Below are 26,674 nucleotides of genomic sequence, written 5' to 3' on the forward strand. Positions count from 1 at the left end.
TGTTGATTCCAGCCCTCCACATGGCAGCCTGTTCCAATGTCTGGCCACCCTTTCAGTGCAGAAATTTTTCTTAATATCTGACCTAAACCTCCCTTGGTGCAACTTGAGACCATTTCCTCTGGTCCTGCCTGTGTCCAGACCCTATTTTGACCTGCTCTTGAAATGAGCACTCAGTGTGATGACATGTAACTCTGCCTTCACAATCCTGTGACCAGAAACTTGGAAAGGTCTGGGAGTAAATATATGATTTTATATTGTGCTATTTTAAAGTTTGTTAAAATCTAAAATTATTAAACTTTGTGCAATAGAGATAAGCATTCCTCCTTATTAAAAACAAAACAAAACAAAAACCCCAAAAACAAAAAAAACCCAACCCAAATCCCCCCAAACCAACAAAACAAAGCAAAACAAAAATACCCCAAAACCCCAAAAAATGCCACCAAAAAACGCTCAGCAAACCCCCAAAAAATCTCCCAAAAAAACACACCACCACCACCAAAAAAAAAACCAAACCCAAAAACCAGAAAACAAAAAAAAACAACAAAAAAACCCAAACAAACAAAACAAAACAAAACAAACCACAAACCTAAAAAAAACCCAAAAAAAACCCAAAAAACCCCTTGGCCTGTTGCATGGGAATGAGCAAAACCAAAATTCCTTTGCAATACTTGGGTGAATCTGAGCTCTAAACCAGTAGAATAAATGAGGTGGAGAAATGTATTACTCTACATTTATGTTGCACATTAAGCACAGTGCACCACCTTCTCTACTCTCTTAGACACATCAGTGATTTTAATATCATCCCCCTCCATCTGTGCTAAGTGGTACAAAACAACACAACACAGGAGGAACTGCAGGCAGCTCCCAGCAGCACCAGAGAAACCAACAACTCTTGTCAGGAGCTGCTCTGCACAACCCTTGGAGCTGCTGTCAAGCAGGGCCTTGAACAGACCCTTTTCCACCAGGTTCTCATTTGGGCAGGTGCTCTTTGCCTCTGAAGCTGCAGCCACACACACACAAAATTGAAATTTGGGGTGCTGGCTGCACCAATTTCCTTCACGAAGTTCTGCAGCTCTTTGACTCTTCCCAGCTGAACGTGTTGGTGCCAAACCTGGTGAGCACCCAGATCATCCCTCAGTGCTTTGGGCCTGTGGAAACCCAGGGAATATTTCTGTGTCTGCTCTGGGGTGCCCTGACCCCCAGGGGAGCACTGACTTTGACCCTCATGCATGGAGAAAGCTTCCCAGACTTCAAGATAGACTGGAATCCACAAAAGTGTAAAATAGATTATAGAGAGTAGTGCAGGTGTATCACTTGGTGAGAAATTTAGGTTTTGGGATTTTTAGTATGTTAGTGGATGGAAGCAAGATGGAGGGCACAGGGTGTTGTCCTGGGTTTCTTCTTCATGCTTCTTCTTCCTTCTTCTTCATGGGTTTGGGTGGCATTTTGTAATTGGGTGGAAAAATCCACACTGAGGGCTATGTGGGATCAGTTATTGGGTTAAAAGGGAAAATAATCCAGGTGTCAGTTCTTAATTGGATAGTTTAGTCTTAAAAGACCTTGTAACAAGAGATTGTTGGCCATTTTGTGCCTTGCTGCTGAACTCACAGTAGTGAGACTGTTTTACTGATAAGAAATAATAAACACCTCAGTTTGAACATGAACTTCTCAAGTGCCTCCAGTCCAGACCCAGAGAAACCAAGAGGCCATGAGCAGGATTAACAGAGCTTGTTGGCATCTGAGGGAAAATCATTTATCAGTTCTCTGGGTTTAAATATGCCTGGCCAAAATACAGGGACATCTGCAATGCAAAGGAGCATGCATGGAAACCCACATGCATCTGTGGGAGCAGAGTTGGGCTCTGCCTGATGATGGACACAACTTGGAATTTCCAACCACTGAGGCTGGAAAAGTCCTCTGAGGTGAAGGGCACAGACACCTGGCTCTGTGCATCATCCCAGAGCACACATCTGAATTCAGGAGCTGTTACAGGAACAGCAATTACACAAAGCTCCTCAGCAAAGTGGCTTTTGCAAACTCTCCACACACCTGACAATGGCACAGACTCAATTATTCAGCACAATTCTGATGTGACATTATGACACCCAGTGTGTGCCAGCAGGAAAAGCACAATGGCAAAGGAAGCCTTATCTTGTGTGCCTCATGGAATTTAATGGCTCCCAATATGTCACCTGAAGCAAATTCATTCACATTATACACACAACACACTCCCAAGTTCAGGAACACTTTCTCTGCAAGTATCAGATAAAGCAATCTGTTTTCTGGCAATTTCCCTCACATACTACAATAAGACCAGAATTTTAAGAAACAGTATCCATTATTTTCTTTCTTTCTGCCTCTTAAATATCAGGGAAGAACTGAGTCTGGAATATACTTAAAATTCAATACATCTCCAAGTTGGGGAATATGTTTTCCCTTGTCATTACTCTGTCACTGAGCATTATGCTGCCTACACAAGAGCAGGAGAGAACAAAGGCTTAAAGATCATCTTCCTTTAAACACAACATTTAAGTGTCACTGTTATTCAATGCAATATTGGGGTTTTTTTTTAAATCTTGGAGGCAGAGAAGCCACGTGTTGCAAAACCTCTTGCAACAGGACTGTCTCCTACGTTGTTGGAAGCCTGGAAAGGGTCTGGATCATGCCCGGGGCCTCCTCTCTCACTAATTCTGCAATGCAAACTGCGATGTAGTTTTAACTCTACCATTACAGAGTTTTCCAATCATTCCCTGTTCCTTCAGATGAGAAGCAAACAGGTTAATGCAGACTCATTGTGCATTGCTCTGCATTTTTAGAGAGCTACTTGGAAAGGCAGCAGTGGAGTACCCAAGCTGTAGCTTTATTCACACAACCTACATTCATCATGCACAGAAAGTTTCCTGGAAACGTATTCTAAAATCTGATAAGAAAAAATCCTCATTAAGAATCATTTGCTTGTTTAATTTTCACTTATTGAGCTTTAATGTACCATAAAAGTAATAACAACAGTGCCTTAACTAAATACTGCTTGTCTTGTGTTCATTAATTTCAGAAGAACACAAAACTGCCTGTAGATACAGGAAGCTGCTGGAAAATAAAAAGGAACCGATTGCATAAACTCAAAGGAGAAAAAAAAAAGAAAATAAAAAATTTTTTTTTTTTTTTTTGTGGAACACTGAGTTCAACAAAAATGTATTCTGTTCACTGTACACACGACACCAATGGGAATAAGAGCCAGTTCAAGTTCTAAGTTACCATTACTTGGGTAATGGCTTCAAGCTGCAAGGCACAGCTGTATGGCCCAGCCAGACAGGCTATCACAGCAATGCTTTGATAGCATGGGGCCCTTAAGTGTCAGGATATAGAAAAGGCAGCAGTTGTTGGCTGTGAAAACAGTCTGATACAAACCAGATGGGGACTCACTTCATGGGCAACACAAAGGAAAACAATTGGCTCATTCAACAAAGTCAGGCCACTGCCCCAGAGAATTAACAGAAGACAATAACAGTCAACCAGAGTTGATGCAAACAAGAAACAGCCATGTGGTTAGGGTTTAAGGAATTGTTTCTCCTCAGACTAAACATAAAGTTTTGATTTCTAATTCTCATATTCATTAATTTCAGTCTCGTTTACAAGCCCCTTCTTCCTCCAAAGTCTTCCGTGTAATTTGTTTATGTAGCACCAGCCTTCACACACCTACTTAAACAAGAAAAAAAATCTATGACAAAGGCAGCTATATTAATCTAATGTTTCCTGAGGAATGCCAAGACCACAGACAACTTTCTGAACCGTGGCAGAACAACATTACAGATACACAGAGGGTTATTAGACATATTTGCATGCATATGGCAATATATTTACTGATTCTTTTTGATTTGAAACGCATAAAGCCCAATAGGTCACATGCTCGGTTACCAGAGTACAGATGTCCTCCAGTTTTGTGAAGAGTTCTTCTGGTTTCTTACTTAAAGTTTATTTTTTAGCAAACTTCAGATCAATTATGTTGCCACATAAGAGTTTTGTCAGGCTACAGTTAAAAAAAAAATTCTATTAAAATAGCTATTACCAAACCTTTTTTGAAGCAATCAAAAATTTAAAAACTGCCTATTTCAGCCATAACTCAAAAAATCCCCAGCCCACTCATTTTTAGAAGCTTGTAGAAGATTATGGTCCAAAATCTTAATTGCTCTTGCTGTTTTATTACAGGAAATATGAAAGTGACATGTGCAAAGGTATTTTGATTACAAATTACTTACAGAGATTGCACAATAACTCAGACCTCTAAGGGCCTTCTGCAATTTCACTCTCAGACTGAAAACATCTGAACTTTCTTTTCATATGCTTCAGACTATTCCCTGTGGCAGACCTTGCACTGTGGAGCTCCACACGAGTCTGAGAGCTTGGATGGCACCAAGGAAGCCACACCTGGAAACCCAAGCAAGGACCTGGACTTGGAGATGTCTTGGACTTGGAAATGTCCTGGATACCTTGTGAAATCAGTGTCCCACACATCATGAAATCACAGAATGGTTTGGGGTGGAAGGAACCTAAAAAACCATCTTGTTCCAACCTCCTGCCATGGGCAGGGACACCTTCCACCATCCCAGGTTGCTCCAAGCCCCAATGTCCAACCTGGCCTTGGACACTTCCAGGGATGGAGCAGCCACAGCTTCTCTGGGCACCCTGTGCCAGGGCCTCAGCACCCTCAGAGTGAAGGTTTTTTTTCCTAATTTCTAATGTAAACCCACTCTGAATGTATGGCTCTCATTTAACAGGCTGACTCTGCATTGACAGAGGGAGTTTGTCTTTTAAGAAAGTGAAAAAAACCCTCTCTGAATTAATGAATCAGAGATTCAGAGGCCCTAATCATCCCCTTAAGTGGTTCTAGCCTTTAGCTGCTGTGGTTCTCCAGCTTTTGAGCATGGCTTCACTTCAAAAAAAGGCCAAAAAAACCAAACCACCACATACTGCAGGTAGAAAAAACTGGTTTCACTTCAGTGTCCTGCCATAAGCACAGAGCCAACAGAGCCATTGTGTGCTGTGCTCTCTCTGAGCTAAAACATCTCCCCAGCAGAACCACAGGGCTGATTTCCAAAAGTGCAGCCAAATTCTTGAACCCTCTGCTGCAGGGCTGGGCTGTCACATCATAGCAAGAGAAGACTTTGCCTGCAGGGCTGCTATTATTCATTTTGCACATCATATATATCGAGGTCAGACCACATTTTCTACGTGCAGCTGAAATTTTGGGTTGAGTCCCTCTGTTTTAGGTCGTTACCAGAAAATGCTGAAGCTTAGGAACAGAACAGCCTTTATTTATCAAGCCTTAAAACCTCAGAGACACTGGCACTGGTAGCCCTGCATTAAAAGCAGATGAGAGAGGAGCAAAAACCTCTTTAAACCCCAGGTCTGCCTGCAGAGGCAAACCCCAATTGCTGTTATAAAAAGGGTTTTGGACATGGTCTGTCAGAGAGCTCCTGCACAGAAAGGGCAGCTGGAGCAGGGGGAGGCACATTGCCCTGGCTCCCTCAAAGTGAGGATTCCAACAGGAAACTGCTCCCCCCTTCTCTCTTTTTTTTTTTTTATTTTTATTTTTAATCAGGAAGGAAGCTTCATCTTCAGCAACAAGCATTCCCTGTGTAATCTCCCTGCCTGGCTGGGTCTAGGAGCAGGTCCAATTACTGAAAAAAGCAATGTGTGCTTCTGAGAAGTCACTCGTGCATTTCCACTGTAACTCAAACTTGTAAATATTTCCCATTTATAACTCTGATTTACTTGCAAGTATTTCCCATTTATAACTCTGATTTACTTGTAAGTATTTCCCATTTATAACTCTGATTTATGTAACAGGGCACAGTGGCAGCTGTTAAGTAAATTAAACAATTTTCTCAAGATCTGTAATTATGGTTTCAGGATAATAAAAACACACTAAAAAGTCAGAAATTAAGCAATTTGCAACAAATTCCGTGCTTTTTATTTCTCTTGAAGATGCAATGGCCTGACAAGGACAAACACTGTATTTAAACAAACACTGCTCTGCCTAACTCTTGCAATATGCACAGTGCCTAAAATGAAGTCATGATATGCAACCCTGAGATTATTAATTTACTGTAACAACCTGAGTTAGGATGGAGAGCAGCAGATCACCCTTTTAAGTCTAAACCACCTTGACTGGCTAATTTGGAGCCAAAATATAAACATAATTCTACCAGACCTAGAAAAGGTGAGCTACATTTTCATTGTTCACATCTGGTTGATGATTTATTAATTTGTATTAAAAATACATGCCTATATGACATTAAAAAAAAGAAAGAGTTAACTGGAAGGCAAAGTCATGCTGTACACAAAGAGACACAGTTACTTCCCTGCAGCCAAAGCACTGGGGGAAAAAAATGCATTTCACAGACCTGCTCCATATTTTGTGTCACACTCAACAACTTTCACTCAGGTTGTTTAGAACTGTGCTTAAAACCAGCTCTTCCTTCTTTAAAAGCTAAACAGAAGTTTTAGATTAGAGCAGAACGACAGGACATACAAAGGTTCTAAATTTAAATTAAGTTTTTCTAGGTGTAGGGATTTTTTTTTCCCTCCTGAATGACAGCACTATGATAAAAACCAGAGCACAGTAGTCCACAGACAAAGTTAAACCCATCTCCATCATTTACTACTGTTCCTTGCAAAAGCACATTTGCAAGTGGTATTTCAGAGATGAGGATTTGCTGTACTTCACTTACAGAATCAGTTGCATGGAAGATGAAGAGGGTTTTACTCCAGCTTTATGTTAGGAAATGTTATTCCACAGAGTTACAAAACACAGCCCCATGTGCAGCCTCAGCACTGAGCAACAGGTCATGCATGACAACTTTAATCTTCACTCACCAGTCCTTACCCCATTTTTTAACAAGAATGCTACTTTGGCAGCCTGCATTTCTCAAAATCAGCATGTTATCAAAGAGGAGCATTACCAGTATTTACATAGTGTTCTTCATTTGGAAGATATCCTAGATAACATTTTCTCCATGCTGTTGCCTTATTTAAAAATTTAATGGGCTCCTATTCTTAAGAAATTAATCCTGTGGGCTTGGGAACCCTGTATTTATACTTAATTCTAAGCAGCCTTTGTAGCACTGTATTGAGAAGGTGGAGCTGGACAAACCTGGCTTCTCTTTGGTGCATGAAGTTGAAGCTCTGTTTACTCCCAAGCATTTAGAAAAACAAGGAATAAAATACCTAGAAACAACACTGGACACCAGTATGAAAACTGCCTGTAAGTCAAGCCCTTTCACAATCTAATAAGCAGTAGAATTTTAAAAATATTATTTGATTGTGGACACAAATTGTCTAAATATCCATCTTTATTGGCCACTTTGGTTCTCATCATAACTTTGCAGCTGTGCCTTGCTTCTCCTTAGCAGTGCCAAAAACTTACAAAGCATTAAAAAAGAAAAAGAAGTTTATTGTCTGAGAATGACAGCTTCTGTCTGCTTTGTAGAAGAGGTCTGGGGGCAGACAGTCAGAATTTGTGAGTTATTCATCACTCACCTCATACACACTCATGTCTCAGGGATTTCTCTCCTACTCACCCCTCACACTAACAGCTGGCCCCTTCCAGCTTTTATGTAGTGCTTAAAAAAGCTGAATTGAGAGCAATTTAAGAACAGGTAAAGATGAAGGGAGTCCAGCTGCCTCTGCCCAGGGCTCAGCAAAACCAGCACAGTGGGGAGAGCAGAAGCTGCTCCTTCTGTTGTGCTGCTCCCAGACTTGCACCAGCCACTGAATTATAAAAGGCAACATCTGCCTTCCCTACCAAGCAGAAAAATGTAACCAACTCAGCACATGCTGAAGACATAAAGCCTGCATTTCTCCTATCACAGTGCTATATATGTTTCTCCAAGTCGAAATATGTGTTTGTAATATTCCTTGTCTTCACCTGTCACCAAACAGTATCCAGGCAATGTGTTGCCAGCACCCAAGAGCATCAAGACTTCCTGCTCTGATACTGATGCCTTTTATAAAAATAAAAAAAGGAGATAAGAGACCTGCTTAAATGCCTGTTAATCCAAGTAAGGATGGTCATCCTGGGAGATCCTGTGGTGTGTGTGCCAACTGAATGAAGGTAATCAGCAGCAGGTCTGCCTGAGACCTGCAATGGCTCCTGACTCAGCTTAGCTGGTATGGATGCATCAGGCTGTACACAGAGAGTGACTGAGAAGTGGAAATGGATCCTATTCAGAAATCTGCCTTTGTAGGCTGGAATCTGTGTGAGAAGCTGCAGCAGAATTCTGGATGCAGTAACTCCAACCAAATGCCCTGCTGGAAAGGGAATGCTCTGGATTATGGAGTCACAAAATGGTTTGGGTTGGAAGAGACCTTTAAAGATTATCCAGTTCCAACCCCTGCCATGGGCAGGGACACCATCCACTACCCCAGGTTGCTCCAAGCCCCATCCAACCTGGCCTGGAACAGTTCCAGGGATGGGGCAGCCACAGCTTCTGTGGGCACCCTGTGCCAGGTCCTCACCACCCTCACAGTAAAAAATTTATTCTTCACATCGAATCTACACCTGACTCTTTTCAGTTTTAAACCACTGCCCCATGTCCTGTCACTCTCAATCTATAAAAAGTCCACCTCCCTCTTTTTTATGAGCCCTTTAAGGTACTGGAAGGCCACAGTGAGGTGTCCCTGGAGCCTTCTCCTCCCCAGGCTGAACAATCCCATCTCCCCCAGCCTGTCTCCACAGCAGAGGTGCTCTGGTCACATCTTGTTGCAGTGACACACTGAGGCACATCCTTCAGAACAAGCAGGAATCCCAATTTACATTCTTTACATCACTGCTAACAAACAGGCACGTGAATTAAACTAGTACAAGACCACAAAAATCAAATGCCTCTTCACAACATTATGACAGCAGATTATTTGCAAAGGGACTTCAAACTCAATTATTTGTCTGCAAATGAGCAACAGGTTCAGGAGAGACTGTTCTGATTCTCTTGCACTACCCACCACAACACTCAGGCCACAAAACAGCTAAACATGCTTACTTTCTAGCTGCACATCAGTTCTTTCTTGTTAAACCATGGGCTCAGAGCTGTGGAACCACTAATTTGTGAGAAACTTCTCCCTCCAGAGAAGAACTAACTGGAAACAGCCCTGGGGCTGATGTAAGCATTAAGTACATGGGGAGTCTCTGTCCTTAGGTGGCTTGCCCAAGCCCATTAATTTTTTGTGTGTGTCCCCCATTTATATAAGCAATGTTTGCATGAAAGGGGAAAGCAGGTCAGCCCAGTCAGCCTGCCACCATCTGCTTTTATTCAGAGTTGCTCAAGATCAGTGCCAGTGGGATCAGTGCCCATTAAAGGGGTTTATTGTGTGTGTTTATTTTTTGCTCTTTACAATGAAGGCAACAGCAATTACTGTAAGTTTGTAAAAGTGCATACAAATCATAATCCTCAATACAAAGCTGCCTCAGTCAGATCCCAGCATGTTTACAAATCCTAGACAGGCTGTGAGAAAAGCTGTCCTGGCACAACCATTTCCACAGACTGGGGAGGAGTGTGGTGGTGTCCAGGAGATCAGAGACTTGTATTTAATAGTTGTTATCAATTCCATCCCCTGTTTGCAACTCCAGCTGATTCACCACCACCATGAGAGTCTTTGACAAAAGGAAAAGCCTCACATTGGAGCTTCACCCCCAGAAAGGCTGACAAGAGATGGATTTATACAGCTAAAACTGGAACTGGTGAGAGATCAAAGGTAGGCTGCCAAAGTGGAAATAGCAATTTAGAGCTTTCAGCTAGTACATTCCAACTCCTAAGAGCAGCAAGAGGAACCCTTTCTTTAAGGAGAATATTACCTAGGATATGTCTGGTCACTAGAGACGCAAGCTACCAAAACCCCTGAAATGAAACAAAATATCAAAAACCCCCAAACAATTAAACAACTGTAAAAAACCCCACCCTGACTGGCAAAAAGATGGGGAAAAAAGAGAAAATAGAGAGAATTGCAGTGGTAGAACTGTGCTGCTTTGGTTCCAGGTCATCAAAGTGTTCGAAAAGTAAATGCAATTGTGACTCTTTTTTTAAAAAACAAATTCCAATTAATTTGGATGTGAAATCCTTTAGATTTTTAATATATACTACAGAACAGAAGATCCTCTGAACCTTCCGGTGTCTGGCTGATGTGATGTAGGCAGTTCAGCAGGCACCTGGACTAGGCACCACATGATATTTTGAGGTAAAAAGGGGATAAAAAAATATAGGAAAAGGGTGAATGGCCTTAAGCTGAAGGAGGGGAGATTTAACTTAGATATTGGCATGAAACTCTTTTATTATATGGGTGGTGAGGCCCTGGCACAGATTTCCCAGAGGAGCTGTGGCTGCCCCTGGATCCCTGGAAGTGTCCAAGGATGGGGCTTGGAGCAGCCTGGGACAGTGCAAGGTGTCCCTGCCATGGCAGGGGTGGAAATGGATGAGCTTTAAGGTCCTTTCCAATCCAGAGCTGGCTGTGATTCCATGAAAAAGTTCAAATTCCAAATGTCCATTGGGTGCTTTGTGCAGCAGTGCCACAGGTTTTCAGTTTATCTGCATGAAAAAGGGACTGGACCCTCAATATTTTCATCTTACAGCCCCTCATACATTGACTGAAACAGCAGTTTAACAGAAGTTTAACTTGTGATCTATAAAACACACTTAGAGGGATGCCATAGGTCACTGGATTAGATCACCTGGAATCTTTGATCCTGGAATCCTTAATCTTTAGATCACCTTTAAAATCAAGGCTTGACGAGGGATCAAATGAGATTTTGAAATATTTACTTTTGAGCCCCAGAAAATCTGGACAAAGACAAGCAAAAAATCTAAATATTTGACAGTCTCCATAGGAAGTAATGCTTTCTGTAGTGATTACATCACTTTGAAGAAGTTTTTCTTTTCCTTTCTGCACAAAAAAAAACCCCATCTGGTGCTGGAATTTCACTGAAAATCCCTGCTGCTGTGTTCAGATCAGAGGAGGGGCTTGGTACAGGAACACACCCTGAAATTCAGCAAAATAAATGTATTTAAACACAAAGATCTTCTCAAAATGAAGGGTTTATTCTTTTTACTGTATGAAAAGTGCAAAATGGTTCCCTCCAGAGATCACCCAGACACACATCCAGAGGGAGGTGTGAGGATACAAAAAGCTGTGCAGATTTCATGATGGGTGTAAAGCACCATCACACAGGCACCAAGGGAAGGGAAGAAGGGAAATTTCCTGCCTTTGCACATGGCAAAAGCCTCAGCACAAGGTCACAGCAATGTCACTGCAGCAGGGAGAGCTGTGACACTGAAGGCTGCAGGAAGAGAAGAACAAACTCTCAGCTTTGTAGAAGCTGAAGGAAATTGCCAAGTAGGGAAAGATGGGCAAAGCATGGTGTGGAATTGGCCTCCAGAGGAGAATCCTCCTCCCTGAGCACAGCCCCCAGCAGCAAAGCCTCAGACTGCAGGGCAATATGGCACTGCTGGTGCAGCTTGCTTCAAGTATAAACTGTGTTCTCTTGTTTTTTTAAAATTCTCCATCTGACCACTTGTATTTCAATTCATTTAGGCACCTCAAAAAATCAAATTACATTCTAAGAATCCAAAAAATAAACTATAGCTGTGCTTCACCTGCTTGTAGTTACAATTCTTCACACCTTTAGGGCAAGTAAGTGAGAGGAAAAAATGACAACTGTATGAGACCAGAGGAGCATTTCCCTGAAAGAGATTTTTTAGGAATGGCTACAAAGGTGTGCACAGTCCCATGGAATTCCAGCAATTCCTGCTGTTTGGTTCCTCACGACTCAAAGCTGAAGCAGCAGAACATCATCATCCACAGTGACAAATTCACACAAGATTTTGCCTTAAGCTATGGAAAGTCCAACTTCTGGTTTAACATTTTGTCTGAAAAAATAACTAAAGTAACTCAATGGGAAAAGAAGCAGCCACAGATATAAATGACACTTGTTAATAGATAAATAATATTTACAAAAGCCAAGGAATTAAAAGCTCCTGTTCCAAATGTACTATAACACAGCTAAATATTTACTTAGAGGAATTCACAGCAGAAACTCTCAAGTGTGGCTACTGAGGATTTTATGTGGGATATTATTCAGAATGCACACTTTATCACTAACATACATGTTTTCTACTGCATGGGCTATTGTGTAGCTCCTATGGACACACACAGAATAAACAAAACTCCCTGAGAACTGGCATTCTAAACCACTTGGAGCACCTAAAAGGTAATGACTACTTACAGAAAAGTCAGAGCCTCTGTGGGAAATGCAGCGCTGCCTTTCCTGAGTTGCTCAAATGTGAAATACATTAACAGAGTGATGTCAATGAGCCACCTGATAGCACAAAGAGGTAACTGGATAGGAAAAGCAGAGGAAAAATAGATCAGAAACATTCCTGGAAGAGTTCAAGGCCAGGCTGGAGCAACCTGGTCTAGTGGAAGTGTCCCTGCCCATGGCAGGGGGTGGAACTAAATGATCCTTGAGGGTCCTTTACAACCATCCTGTGAGTCTGTGACAATTCTGAAGAAGCCCTGAAAAAAACTTACATGAAACACTTGCCTGAAAAATGCTTTAATTACAGCCAAGTGATTTCATTCCTCCAATTTCCAAGATCTTCTCTCAGAAATTAGGCAAATTCAAGGAGCAACACAAGCTGCACAAACTATTTCAGCCTCTCAGGTTGTGGTGGTTCTCCCTGCTCTGTGGAAGGAGAGCTCTGCTTTGCTTCACTGGCTGCCATATCCAGACTGCTGTGGAGAATCTTTAGCAAAAGCCTTCAGTGAAATTCAGGCCAAAAAAAGAAACAGCAGGATATTAAGGGAAAAGTAAGCTTTCAGTAGAATAGTCATTGAGTTTGACCAAAACAGTTCCAGTTCTAAGAAAAAAAAGAAAGACCTTTAGCCTTATCCTAATCTTCTTCCTTCCTTGAAGCATCTGTTACACATTTGCCTCACTCCACAATAGTTTTAAGAAAAAATAACCCAAAACCTAACTCAGAGCAAATCCTGGCTAAAGAAGAAAGACAAAGAAGTATTTAGTTATAGCCATATTTTCAGCATTACAGCTTTCAATACAGCCTAATGTCAATGTTAACACAGAAGCAGCCCATTTTCAATACTCAACAAGGACTATGGAATTTTTGTTTTTTATACAGATTGTTTTAAGGGCTTCTTGTCATCTTATTCATTTATTGCACAGATCATCTCCTCCCACAAGCAGTTGTGCAATCTCTCTGTGGCAACAAAGCCAATTGCTCACTGTCCCAATATTCCTTTCCCATATATTTACACTGCCTGAACATAATTCACTAGCTGGAGATAAAAAGGAATTACTAGCATCAAGTTGTGCTCTCTAGGTCACATTTTGAGAGTCTATGCTGTAGGAAAATAATTAAGTGAAGATACATCTACCTCTGAGCTGCTCATATTAAAGTTTAAAATTGCTCTGCACTCAAGCATTGCCACCTGTTCTTTCATTTTAATTTTAAAAATTCTGAATCCCTTTAATGTAAGCCTGAAAATGCTTAAATCCTGGAAATATGAGCATTCACCAACCACAACAATTACTCTCCTATTAAATTCATGAAGATATATGAAAGAATGGTACAAAGATTAAAGGGTATTATAAAGCCAAAAATATATATGCATGTATATTATGTACTACAACTCTATGTTTTCAAACCACTGTCTCCACTGTGTCTAGAGAAGGCACACATTTCAATTAATAATACATCCAGGCTTGATTTTCAGTTGTAACTTTTCAGGAGACTTTTACCCTTTCAGGCATGATATTGTACCAATCCTGAACTTCAGCTTTCATTAGAAGCCATCAGTCAAGTTTCTTTCAGTAAAAACACATGTTCACTGCAGACCACAGAAATTTTTAAACAACAAAAGAAAGCTCTAATGTGTATATATATGTTTATGGCCACCAAAGGATGAATCAAATCTTGTCATGTATTTATCAATTATATAAAAATGGCTTTTCAACATCCAGCTTGAAGTCCAAAACAATTTTCCTTTTCTCCCAACGCTGTGAATTCACACTTCAGCTCAGGGCTTGGAATTCCTAAACTCTAATACCAACCCCACCACTTACCCTTTAAACTCTGAAAAAGCACCTCAATGCTCCTGCCTCCAGAATGCTTCTCCATTTCCAGGCATTCCTTGTCCCTTCTATCCCAGGGAAGGCAACCATCTGACATGAAGCTTTTATAAACAAGGTGCTTTGAACTTACAGTAACAGATGTGCTTGATTTTAAAATGTTGTATTTACTTAAACCCACGTACACTTATCATGTTGCAAGCTTTCCTTTTTCTTTCAAATGCTTCTTATTAATTTTTACCCTCAACTTTTGGCCTGATTAAGGTCTCTGTGGTGAAGCTTAGAGAGAGGAGACATTCTGGTTAAAAGTGACAGACAGTTGTTTCCATTCTCTAATCCTTGAGATTTTTATTGGCTTATTAAATATGTATACGTCGAATGAGATTTCAATTATCCTGGTATATAAATCATCCTTTTTTTTTTTTTCCTCTCAAAGAAAATTGACTACTGCCATCTCCTGGTCACACATTTTCAGCTCAGACACAACTGGGCCATGCCCAAATTCCTTGTGCTACAGTACAGATAAATGCAGAGGTAAAAACAAGTAAACACAGACCTGCACTAAGTTGTGCCACTTCAGCTCTGGAAGCTTTTCCACTAATTATCCATAGATAATTTTTTACATTATTCATAACTTTCTTCATATGCAAACCACGGTTTTGAAATCAGGTTCCAAGTCCCACGACCAATAACAGTGGCCTGGGGCTTTTCTTACCACTTATAAATATTTGAAGCAGAATAATTCCCTCAGAATTCGATGAGATGTTTTTAAAAAAATTAAATGGAAGAAGTTCAAAGAGTTATTTTTGAAAGGGCTTGAAGGAAGAATTTCTCAGTGCTAGGGTGGAGCAGTTATAATTGCATATATTGTAGACAGGCAGGTTTTTAGATTCTTGTTCTTAGAATGTAAGATTAAAACTGCTACACATCTCACTGTAGCACCTCCACAAACTTCTTATCTGCTAAAACAATTACTCATGGCAGTCATGTGCACAGTTTATGCTATTCCCACACTGACTTGAACTACAATAAACAAAAGATATTCTCTCCCTCTCTTTCATCATCCTGAACACCTTTACAAACACTGTTAAGCAACCTCCAAAAATAGCAGAGATAATACTTAGTGTCCTTTAGAACAGAGAATCTTTATCTGTTACACACCAGCTTGAAGTCCATCTCAAACCAGGTCATTTTAACATTGAAAATATATTTTTTCCCCCACATTTGCATGATCTTAACTTCACATTATCTTTCAATTCTCCTGCAGCACTCCTGTGTTTTCTCAAGCATATGAGCCACTCCCTTTATCAAAACATCATGAACATCTCCTTTGCTGAACAGCACTCTATAAAGCAATTAAGATTCAAGTTGACTACAGAAAATGCACGTTGCAATGCTCTTGGCAAATCCAAATTTAAATAAATACTTAATTGCCAAGATTCTCATGACTTCCATACAGATACTTTTCATAGAATCACAGAATGCACTGGGTTGGAAGGGAACTTAAAACTCACCCAGTTCCACCTCCTGCTATGGGCAGGGACACCTTCAACCATCCCAGGTTGCTCCAAGTCCCATCCAGCCTGGCCTTGGGCACTTCCAGGGATCCAGGGGCAGCCACAGCTGCTCTGGGCACCCTGTGCCAGGGCCTCAGCATCCTCACAGGGGAGAATTTCTTCCCAATATTTCACCTCACTCTGCCCTCTGTCAGTGTAAAGCCACTGCCCACTGTCCTGCCACTCCATCCCTTGTCCCAAGTCCCTCTCCAGATCTCTTGGAGCCCATTTAAGCACTGGAAGGGACCCTAAGGTCTCCCTGGAGCCTTCTCTTCTCCAGGATGAATTTCCAATCCTTTCATTGCACCTCAACAATAACATAACTGTGTACACACACAGCCATCACTTTGTATACACATTTATACACATAATGTGTATAAACTCTACATACAGAAACATCTGGAAATGTTGTAGAGCAATGAAAACCAAATTTTAAAAAAATCAGCGCTGTGATGTCAGTATACAACAATATTTAGAAGTGATGTGCTTAGCTGAGAGAACTCTGCATATTGACACTGATTTACCTTCTTGTTGCATCTCCTCAGATTTCCTTCTCACAAAGATAACTCTGGGTCTCACAGCCTGAACGTGTGCAGCTCCTTGGCTTTCCTCCTAGGTATCATGCATTAAAATCACATTACAAATCTCACTTTTGATGTCAAAGCACAGCAAGATTACATTCAGCTTCAAGAAACATCCAAAGAAGTTTTCAAAGATTCATTAAACATGTGCACTTGTTCTCCCTACATCTGACTTCAAGAGAATTCAGCTCTGAATTAGCCTATTACAGCTATTCCCTCTAGACAAACATCCTGGGAGCAGCAGGAATGGATGCAAAAGTGCCATTTTAGACCTGAAGACACAGGAGACTTTCCGTTTTTACTCAAAGCATGTAGTGGAAAGAACATAAAATTTCCCTGGCTTTCTTCAATACCCAGAATATCTTCCTAGGTATTACCCTCCTGACTAGTAAGAGAAAGATGAAAGAAAAAAGAAATATAAAAATTTCAGCACACAGGTTGGAAAACCTGAGCCAAATCTAAAATTTATTTCCTTGGCCATGTTTTTAGAACTGGCTGCTCCAAGCCCCATCCAGGCTGGTCTTGGACACTTCCAGGGATGGGGCAGCCACAGCTTTTCTGGGCACCCTGTGCCAGGGCCTCCCCACCCTCACAGGGAAGAATTCCTACCTTATCTCTAATCTAACCCTGCCCTATGGCAGTTTAAAATCACTGCCCCTTGTCCTGTCACTAGGTGTCTATCTGGAAGACTTCAGCTTTCCCTTAAGACAGACAAATTTAAAGCAGACAAGATGAGAACAAGTTGAGATTATTTTCTGAGAGCATGAAGGTCTCATGGAAATGTGACTGAAGGACACCAATATATTAAATGAATATTAAATGTCAGCAGCATGAAGGTCTCATGGACACATGACAGAAGGACATCAATATATTAAATTAATATTAAAATTCAGCAGCATAAGAGTTCTCATGGTTCCATCTGAAGTGTTTTTTTTTTCTATTGGATTTGTAATACAGCAAAACTCAGTTTAAACTGACCCAAGCTGCAAACAGAAGATTAGAGATAACACAGATTCATAACTTACAATTCTGCATTCCTGAAGATTAAAAACCATGTCTTTTGAAATACAAAAAAATGAAAGCTAATGAGAATACCAAAGTGACAATCCCACTTGAAAAATGCAGATTGTATAAAAACACCCATACTTATAAAGGAATATTATGAAAATATTTTGCAACTAAGTGATTTTCTAAGATTTTAACAATGCATTTGGGACTTCAAATTATTTAGATTTACCATCTCTGGAATGTGTAGCCAGGCAAATATGACTTCAATGTTCCTGTCCCTCCCATGATCAAAATGATTTATTTAGAATAGGAAGAGCTCAGCTTCCTCCAAGTCATTCTCTTGCTTCTTAGAGCTAAGACCATGGGGGCAAAATGGCCACAAATAACAGTCAATTCCTGTATTGTTGCACAAGAATGGACAGGAGGGGTCAAAGTAAAGATGCATTTAGTCTGGCTTTCTGTCTAACAGTGGCTAAAAGCATATATAAATCTCAAAAAAAAAATCTAATGCCAGGAATGGAGGAGCAGCCAAGGAATTTGGGTAGATAAGAAAATTCCTGTATGACTTAAGCCATTTGTTTTGGACTGAGTGACCACACAGACTTCACTCTTCATGACTAAAAGGCATTTGCTCCTGCCCTGTGTGAAAACTCAGGGCTCTTTCTGCTGGTGGAGACCTGACCTACACACCAGTACCAGGGAGCAAACAAATGTGGCAGCTCCACATCCCTGCCAAACCTCCCTGGCACGAGGATCCTGCTCACTCAGGCTGCAGGAACCACCCAGGCTGTGCCATCACTTCCCAAGGCCAAGGACCAGCAGGACACCATGTGAAATCCTGCATTTTCTCAGGTCTCTCAGCAAACTTTGCTCCTGAATAGATTTGTCTTCTGCCTTTGTACGTAGGTGATACAGTTTGATTTCAGTGAAGGCAAACACTGTCTGGAGATGAAGAACAAGATGTGAGAGTCAGTGACTAACTTGTGAGGAAATCCTTCAAGAAGTCTGAAGTGATTGCTGCCTTAAACATTGCACAGAATGAATGAATGAATGATCCTGAAAGCCTCAGCAGCTCCTGCTCTCTTTGCTGGTGTAATGTTACCAGAAAATCTCTTCCTGCAGGCAGGTGACAAGGCAGATCCAATGGCAGAGCTGAACACAGATGCCATCCTTAATTAAAGCAGGGGAAAGGTTCATCCTTGTCACAAGGTAGATAAATGCTGTCACAACAAGCTTTCAAATCACCTGGTACAGGGGTTATTATTTAATTTCAGAGAAGAATGTAAAGATCTAGTAGAGGATCTTACAGAATATGGTTTAACCCCAGTAAACATCTCTCCTGGATGGGGCAATCACATAAGTATGATCACTTCATAAAAAGTTATCCTGTGAGAAAGTGATGTAGAGTCAAATCAGGAATAACCACACTCAGGAACAAAGCAAACCCAACAAAACCACACAAAGTTCTGGGGTTTGGTTGTGTGGTTTGAAGGGAGGGTGAGTTTTACATGCCAGCAGGCAAAAAAAAAAAAAAAACACACTAAGGGTTCAGATGCAAGTTTCTAAAGATAAGAGAATGTATAACTACCTACAGATAAAGGATAATATAATAGATAATTATCTGTATATCTTCTGTGAAAGGCACATGTGTTACTCTCTCTGTCCCTATTACTTTTGCCTGTGAACAGTAATTCCAAGAAAGTCTGGTCTGGTGAGCTTCAAGTAAAAGAAGTGTAACATTAAAAATCTTCTCTGAAGATGCAACACATCACTTCAGGTGACAAATTTAAGAACTGCTCAGACACCAATGGCACAATACACATCAAGGCTCAAAAACATAAATCCAAAGGGAGTTTAATGCCAGATACTTTAGATTTTTTGAAAATACAAATAAAACATCAAATACCAAACAAACTTCAGGGAAGGACAGAATTTATCCATGAATACAGCAACCATGGTAAGTATATAATGCTTTCAAACACTCTGTGAAGCCTCACATATTAGAGAGCAGTCTGCCACCCCATTTTTAGCTTTTGCCACTTGTTATTTGAATTAGTTAGCAAGTAAACCATCATCTCTAGGTAACAGTACATACTAATAAAGTAGCAAAAAATTAACTATTTAGGCTTGAAGCAGAGATCAATAGGATATTCCTCTACCTTTTAGTGCTCTGGGGTTCATCATACTCACTGCCTTTCCAGCCCTGCCCCTACTAGGACAAATGAAGTTTCTGGAATGCTGAGTGGGTTACAACCCATGAGGCAAATTTCTGTATTTCTGTGCTCACCTCCTCAGCCATATATCCAGGATTTATCCTACATTTGAAGGACTGTGCCCCTAAAACATGGGAATGCCCCAATGAATGTTGTAAAGGACTGGATCCTGTGAGACCACTGAAGCTGTGAGGAAGTGCAGAAGAGTTAAAAAAAGAAGGTCTGAGCTTTAAAGAAGGGATTCTGTAAGGATTTGTCACAGGAAACACAGTCACCTTTACAGCACACATGCACTTTGACTCTTCTCAGCTGAATGTGTCACTTTAATGCACCAGTTCTGTGATGTCAGGCATGACAGTGAAACAGGAAAATTTATTTTCTCAGGTTTCAGTTTGCTCTTTCTAACTAGGCACAGGAAAAATCCTTTCAGCTCACCTGGGACAGATCCTCTGGGAGTGGTGTCATTCTGCAGCTTGGCTGGGCTGCTGGCAGAGCAGGATTTGAACCTGGCTGTGAGTCCAGTTCAGCCAAAAGCATTGGACTAGGACTTGTATCTGCATCTCCAAGAATTTCTGCTGAGAGAAAAAAATTTCCTTCATGAGTTGGAGCCATAATCTCCTGGTCAACTCATGTGACAGAATGTGCAGCCTTTCAAATTTCCAACAGGGGGACATGCAATGTTAAAGAGAATGATTTCCTCCTTGCATGGCTCATTGTATACCCCTTAAATTGCTCTTGTGGGGATAAAAATGAAATAAGAAATACATGTCTGAGGAAATTGAAAGAATAAATCAGCTTTATCATCTGTAGATTTGTAATGTGGCAGCATCTGAGAAAGCTTCAGAGCTGTACAGTTCATCATACCATTATATGCTTAATGAGCTTTATCACACTTACTGCAAAGAAATTGGAAAAGCTTCTTCATTAAATGTTTCACTCCTGTATGAACTAAAAGAAACCTGTATATAGCCTCTTTTAAAGGGATAATTTGCTCTCTAATCCAACATTTATCATGGTTTTGCAGCCTGCAAGTGTGTAAAACATCTTTATGAAAAATGTACTGACAGCTCATGAACTAACTTTAGCCTTCTGCTATCATACAGAGCCAAAGAATGAATTTTAAGCCTAATTAACTATAATCATTGCTTAATTAACTGTAATTATTGTTCACTTTAAGACTGCATGTGCCACATTTCATTTGCATGTTGGTTTTTATATCCCTGACTTTTAGCATTGAAAACAAGGATTTATAAATGACTGATCATCAAGATGCTGTTATGTGCCTACATGAGCAACACCTTCTCCATCCTACAAATGGACACTGTGTTCCCATAACACAAATGAAAACTGGTCACAAAACTGAAAACAACCCCCAAAACACACAATCCCCAAAATCCCTACAGACACCTCTGTGGGTGACTCATTCTGCCAGAGGAACTGAGTATCCACTGCAAGGTTTCATGTGCAGAGATGCACAGCCTGAAATAGGTGAAGTCTGACACCCATGGTGTAACTATTATTTAGTATTAGCCCTGAAAAGAATGACCAAGTAAAATGATGGCCCTGCATTGTAGCTGTTGTGGCTGTCAGGAAATATTTGACTTGCACTGAAGGAGAGGCAATCACATCCCAGTGCAGAGAGAAAAAAGGTTTGGAAGGAAAGTGGAAACAATCACAGATCATTCCTTCCACCCTTGACCTGACCCTCCCTCCAAAACCAGATTGTTTTCTTCAGTAACAAAAGGACTTAGAAACAAGGATTTTTGTTCCTCCTTGATATGAAAACAACTCCTGTCTTGAAAGCAGATCCAAGCTTTTATACAATGTTGTTTCCTTAGCAATGCAACAAATTACTGTGCTGTGTTCAGAGGTGGGGAGGGAGGAAAGCTAAATTAAAAATCATCAGAATGCAACAGAACTCAGTCTGGGATTATAAAGATTATGTAAAAGCACAGGGCATCGCCCTATGGTAGTTAGTACAGGGCACTTGCCTCCTCTCAAAAATATGCTGCAATAAAGACTAAAAACAACATTACAAGATATAGAGATAAGTATAAAAATCAGTAGAGAAACACTGGTGGATTATCATCACATGCAGGAGCTGGTCTGAAAAGTGTTAAGATATTTACAGGACAGTCAAAAGGCATCCTAAATTGAATTAAACAAATTTTAAAAATTATTTTTAAAGATACAAGGAGATACAACAACCCTGTTATGCCAGATACAGCCACGGACAGTGTGGGTAAGGAGGACAGAAGGACAGACAGACAAAGGGACAAGTTCTGGCATTAACAAGCATCTTCCAACTCCATGGTCCTGAGCACCATCACAGACTTACAGAACCAGAGAAATCCCAGAATGGTTTGAGCTGGAAGGGACCTTAAACCCCATCCTGTTCACCCTCTGCCATGGCAGAGACTCCTTCCATATCCCAGGGTGCTCCAAGCCCCATCCAGCCTGGCCTGGACACTGCCAGGGATCCAGGGGCAGCCACAGCTGCTCTGTGCCAGGGCCTCATCACCCTCACAGGGGAAGAATTTCTTCCCCACATTTAATCTAAATCTCTCCTCTTTGGTTAAAACCATTCCCCCTTGTCCTGCACTATCTGCAGATGATGTGATCACTCATTTATTGCTACATCAGTGTCCTTAGTGCTGACTGACCCCTACCAACACAGACTCAAACAAGTGACTCAGAGAAATCTCTTATCTCAGGAAACCTCATGCAACCAGTTTTCAAACAACCTTCAGCAAACTACTTTAAAGGAAAAGTTTGATAATATATAAAGTACCAGAATATATTTTCAAGGCTGACACTGGTGTAGTTGTCCAAAATGTTAGGTCACAGCTGGTTTAAAAGGTTACTCTCTGTGTGACCAGTTCAAATGTTAATCACTTCAAAACCAAGCAAATATTTTATTTTCTCCAAGATTGTTTTTGCCACGTGTTAAACACATTTAATTTCAATGCACTTCCTACTGGTCAAGGGTTAATAATGTGAGATAAGCTTCTCTTGTCAAATTCATAAATGTGAAAATTAAAAGGACAGAAAAGCAGCTGTTTGATCACTTTAATTTACACAACTTTTGATGAATCAATGCAACCATATTTGTGTTGCAACAGCTTAGTAATTATTTCCATTTAGTTTAAACATATTTAAAACTACAGTCAACAAAATAAAGACTTTCTACTGCTTGCAGCAGCTACATGAAACAATTTTAGCAGCACATTTTCAGATAACAACAGAGAATGTGGGGAAAAAAATAAGGAAGAGGAAGAATGGACCACTGCTTTCAACTGAAATAAAATAAATGTCCCTGCTTTACCAACATCAACTCCCTGCTTTGTACAAGATGTGTGTGCCTCAGCTATCCATCTGGGAAAAAAATCAATTCCCATATCATTAGAGAAATATATGAAGCTAAAATATATTGCCATTTATGAGGCACTGCAGTGTCACCACGATGGAGTGATAACAGCAAAGAGGAGCAGGGCTGAGCAAGGGGACAGACAGAAGCAGCCTGAAGTGCTGGTGCTAACACCTGTCCAATGGAAACTGCCTCCATCTGTTACTCAGAACTGAATTTGACTTAAAAGAATAAGATATACACTTTACAAGTTAACTTTTGTATAGGCAAGTGGGTTTTTGCTATGATTTTTATTCCAATTGTAGGAAATTGCTAAGAAGAGTGAAGACAAGGCTTGAATTAAATCCAGTTCTTGAAAGAGGAACACTAATAGTTTCATTGTAGGAATTGCCTGTAAATATTGGATTTTGAATGTATGGTCTGAAATGATTTCAGATTCTGTTATGGAAACTACTCAGGATCCACATGAATACCATAGAGAAGAAATAAGAATGTAACTGTAACTGTACCTCCAATTTGGACAACCTGCCCTGGAGATGCAGAACGGAGACCCTGGCGTGGTCTGTTCCCAAAGCTCTGGGCAGCTGGATGCTCCATAAAAATGGAATTTCCCATCAGGATTCTCTCCTGTGCTCTGGACAGCCTTGGCCTCTGTCCTTCACTGAGCTCCCCAATGCTGCCATCAGAATCCTGCAGAGAACACCAAAACCACAGCACATATAAAAACCCAGTGGAAGTCTTCCAAACCCAGGTACTGTTTTCTGATTACATTAACCCTGAAAGCTTTTATAAACTTAAGTTTATTCCATTTGCATTGGATGAAGAAAACAAGCCATGGAGATATCATCTGGGTTTGAAATTAAGATCTACATTGATGAGAAGGACAGAAAAGAAACACTTGCAGCCAAACATCATTTATTCTGTTAGACTTATCTCTACATGATCAGAACCTAAGCTACATTTTTAGCACATGAAGCCTTTGATATTATAGATTTGGCCACTGTTGACTGCCTGACCTTGAAACATTGGCAGCATCTAAAAGCTATTGACTCTCTGCACTGCATGTCAGATAAAAGCTTCAACTTTCAAGTAGGTTTGGAGGGCACTAAAAATAGGGATGGTTCCCTGGATCCTGACTTTTAAAGCTGCAGGTTAAACCCAGCTTGCTTCCATGTCAGAAAATAGGTGGAATACACACATACACACACACATGTGCACAGTATCACTCTAAGGCCATACAGAGAACATCCAGGAGAATGCTGATTTTCCTCTGAAGGAGAAGGGACACCTTGCCAGAATCTGGGGGGAGTTTATGAATGCCTTGGATGGACACACTGAGTGGTCTGTGACTATGGGAAAGGGAAAAAGCAAAGCAGAGCTGCATTTGTAACTGGCAGCACTGATGAGAAAATGGCACTGCAATTACAGGCAGACTTGGGAGTTAACACTGGAGAAAGCTTTTCACCAAGTCCAGCCACCAGAGCTCATTACCAAAATAAAGACAAAGGAACAGCCAAGGAGGTGAGTCAAGTTGGTAATTATTTAGACTAAACTGACCAAGACAGAAGGAAGAAACTGCATATGCATCAGTAGCATCACAAAAAGCAAGATCTGCTGTAACTAAATGTGTTCATGAACCATTGCTGCAGCATTCAAAGTTCATTTCCTTCAAACATTCCTCCAGCTATGTCAGTTAGAATGAACACCCAGTCCAAACTGCTATTTTCCAACACAGAAATAACTCAGATGTGTGACAAAAAAATTGTGCTGCAGATAATTTCATTTTTCTGTCTCTTTTTTTTCTGCCAACTGAATAGGAATTTTTGAGGTTTTGTTCCAAGATCAATATCAACAGCATGTGCAAAGTACATGTAAACACTTGCTGAGTTCTTCATAGCTCCCTAAAACACTCCTGTGGCTGTTAAATGCAGTGTATTTGTACTTTTGAGCATTCCACCTGTATTGTTGAAGTGACAGAAAATTCCCTGGCACTCCAAGTGACAGGACAAACCTGGGACATGGGGACAGTCACACACCTGGAAAACGAGGTACACAGGATGTACAGTTTGTTTATAACCCTGAGATTTCAGTGTTTCTTAAGGGTTTTACACAAGAATGAAGCCAACAGAAGTGGGATCACTTGCAGCAGGGAATGAAGTGTATGAAGCTGCTCTACAGCCAACAGCAAGGATAAATTTGGGCTATTTTATCTACTTTTGAGTAGGAAAGAATCACTTCAAAACTACTGTACTGGAAAGCCAAGGACTGTAAGTTACCTCTGAGTGCTCTATTCTTTCTTGTACATAAACAGGTGCTTGATTTAATTTGGTTAAAAGAGCCAGGACAGGATCCCTGTGACAGCCTTTACCCATTCTCCTCATCACCTGCCCTTCACTTGGAGGATCATAATCCTAGAACAAAGAAACAAAAAGAAAAACCCACATAATACACACTCCAAAACTGTTTTTGGTAGGAATTTGAATCATTCTTACTTTAGTTCACAACTAAGCTTTTTTTAACAGTAAGTTTCCACACTGAAAAATTATGTCATGAAAATTCAAGCCTTTAAAAATAAGCAAACAGATGACACACTGTTTTCTTTTACCCACAGACATGCACACTCTTTATTTGATACAAAAGACTGCAACACTTAAAGAGGAACAAGACCCTTCAGATGAGGGAAACAGTGAAATCCTCACACATGCTTTGCTAGCAACAATCTGGCTGCAGAGCTTCTCTCACCAGCAAGGAATTACCTTCCTCAACCAAACACCCTGGATTGAGGACAGAGAAATACTAGAAGGAGGAGAAATACTAGAAGGAGCTCCAACCTATCTGACAAAGAGAGGGAAGAACATCTCAGCAGGCAAATGTTCCTCTGATGAAGAGAACTTTAATTTAGGTTCATCTGTTATCAGAATTAAGGGGAGGAAGTGTGGCTGACAGAGGAGGCACCTAAAGATCAGCCAGTCCAGGGCAGTATCACAACTGTGGTGGTTGTTTTGGGGGGTTCTGTGCAGAGCCAGGAGTTGAAACTTGATCATTCTTGTGCGTCCCTTCCAGCTGGGGATGTTCTCTGATGCTGTGACTGGAATCATGGATGTTCATGGGAAACTCTGGGTAGGAAGGATAGGCCAGGAGAAGGGGGCTCCTGCTCCAGAACATTAAACTTGCCTTGTGGAGCTTGGAAGGGACCTCTGGAGGTTGTCTATCCCAACCCAGCTGCCCAAGGCAGCCCTTCTTCCAGTGCTTGGCCACTCCACAGTAAAAACATCTATGTTTAAACCAAATTTCCTGAATTTCATCCTGTGTCCATTTCCTCCCATATTTCACTGGCTCCTTCTTTGTTACTTCTTTCCACCACATATTTATCCATTGGTAAGGTCCCCCCAGAGCTTTCTCTTCTCCATCATGTCTCCCATAATTAATGTCACAGCTACATCTTACCAAGAGGCTTTACACAAAGTCAGAGAGGGAAAGTCCAGGCATTTGAGGAATACCAAAAGAGCAAGGAAATGGAGAATATCTTGACTTGGGAAGCTTCCAGAACCATGGACTACAGCAGACATTGGATAAAAAAACTATTCTGATGTTTTAAGCAGCTTTAAGTAACTCCAGCCTCAGCTAACCCACTTTAATAATTTAATCATGCAAGCAATTAAAAGATGGCTCAAAGCTGCAACAGCTCAGAGCATTGCAACGTTCTATTCTGTCAAAGATGCCTTAAAACTAGAAACAATAAAAAAATGAAAGTGCATAATAGCTATCTCTCACCTACAGAAGTATATGAATTATCCAACTTTTTAAAAACATAA

The 26,674-nt window shown here is 40.7% G+C and overlaps 1 protein-coding gene across 6 annotated transcripts in view; it reads right to left on the minus strand.

The window, feature by feature from the left end:
* KIAA0586 (KIAA0586 ortholog) overlaps positions 1-26,674 on the minus strand; it is a 69,452-nt gene that overhangs the window by 9,391 nt on the left and 33,387 nt on the right. For 3 of the 6 annotated variants that reach the window (XM_030949632.1, XM_030949629.1, XM_030949627.1), the window contains exons 27-30: positions 25,136-25,270; positions 23,369-23,549; positions 19,928-20,067; positions 16,215-16,302 (exon numbers count right to left, since the gene is read on the minus strand). In XM_030949632.1, coding sequence (XP_030805492.1) covers positions 16,215-16,302; positions 19,928-20,067; positions 23,369-23,549; positions 25,136-25,270 — 544 coding nt within the window. The remainder of the gene's footprint in view (positions 1-16,214; positions 16,303-19,927; positions 20,068-23,368; positions 23,550-25,135; positions 25,271-26,674) is intronic. The other 3 variants (XM_030949628.1, XM_030949630.1, XM_030949631.1) reach the window with 3 other exon arrangements.

The sequence above is a fragment of the Camarhynchus parvulus genome, chromosome 5, assembly GCF_901933205.1.
Source record: "Camarhynchus parvulus chromosome 5, STF_HiC, whole genome shotgun sequence".
NCBI lineage: Eukaryota > Metazoa > Chordata > Aves > Passeriformes > Thraupidae > Camarhynchus > Camarhynchus parvulus.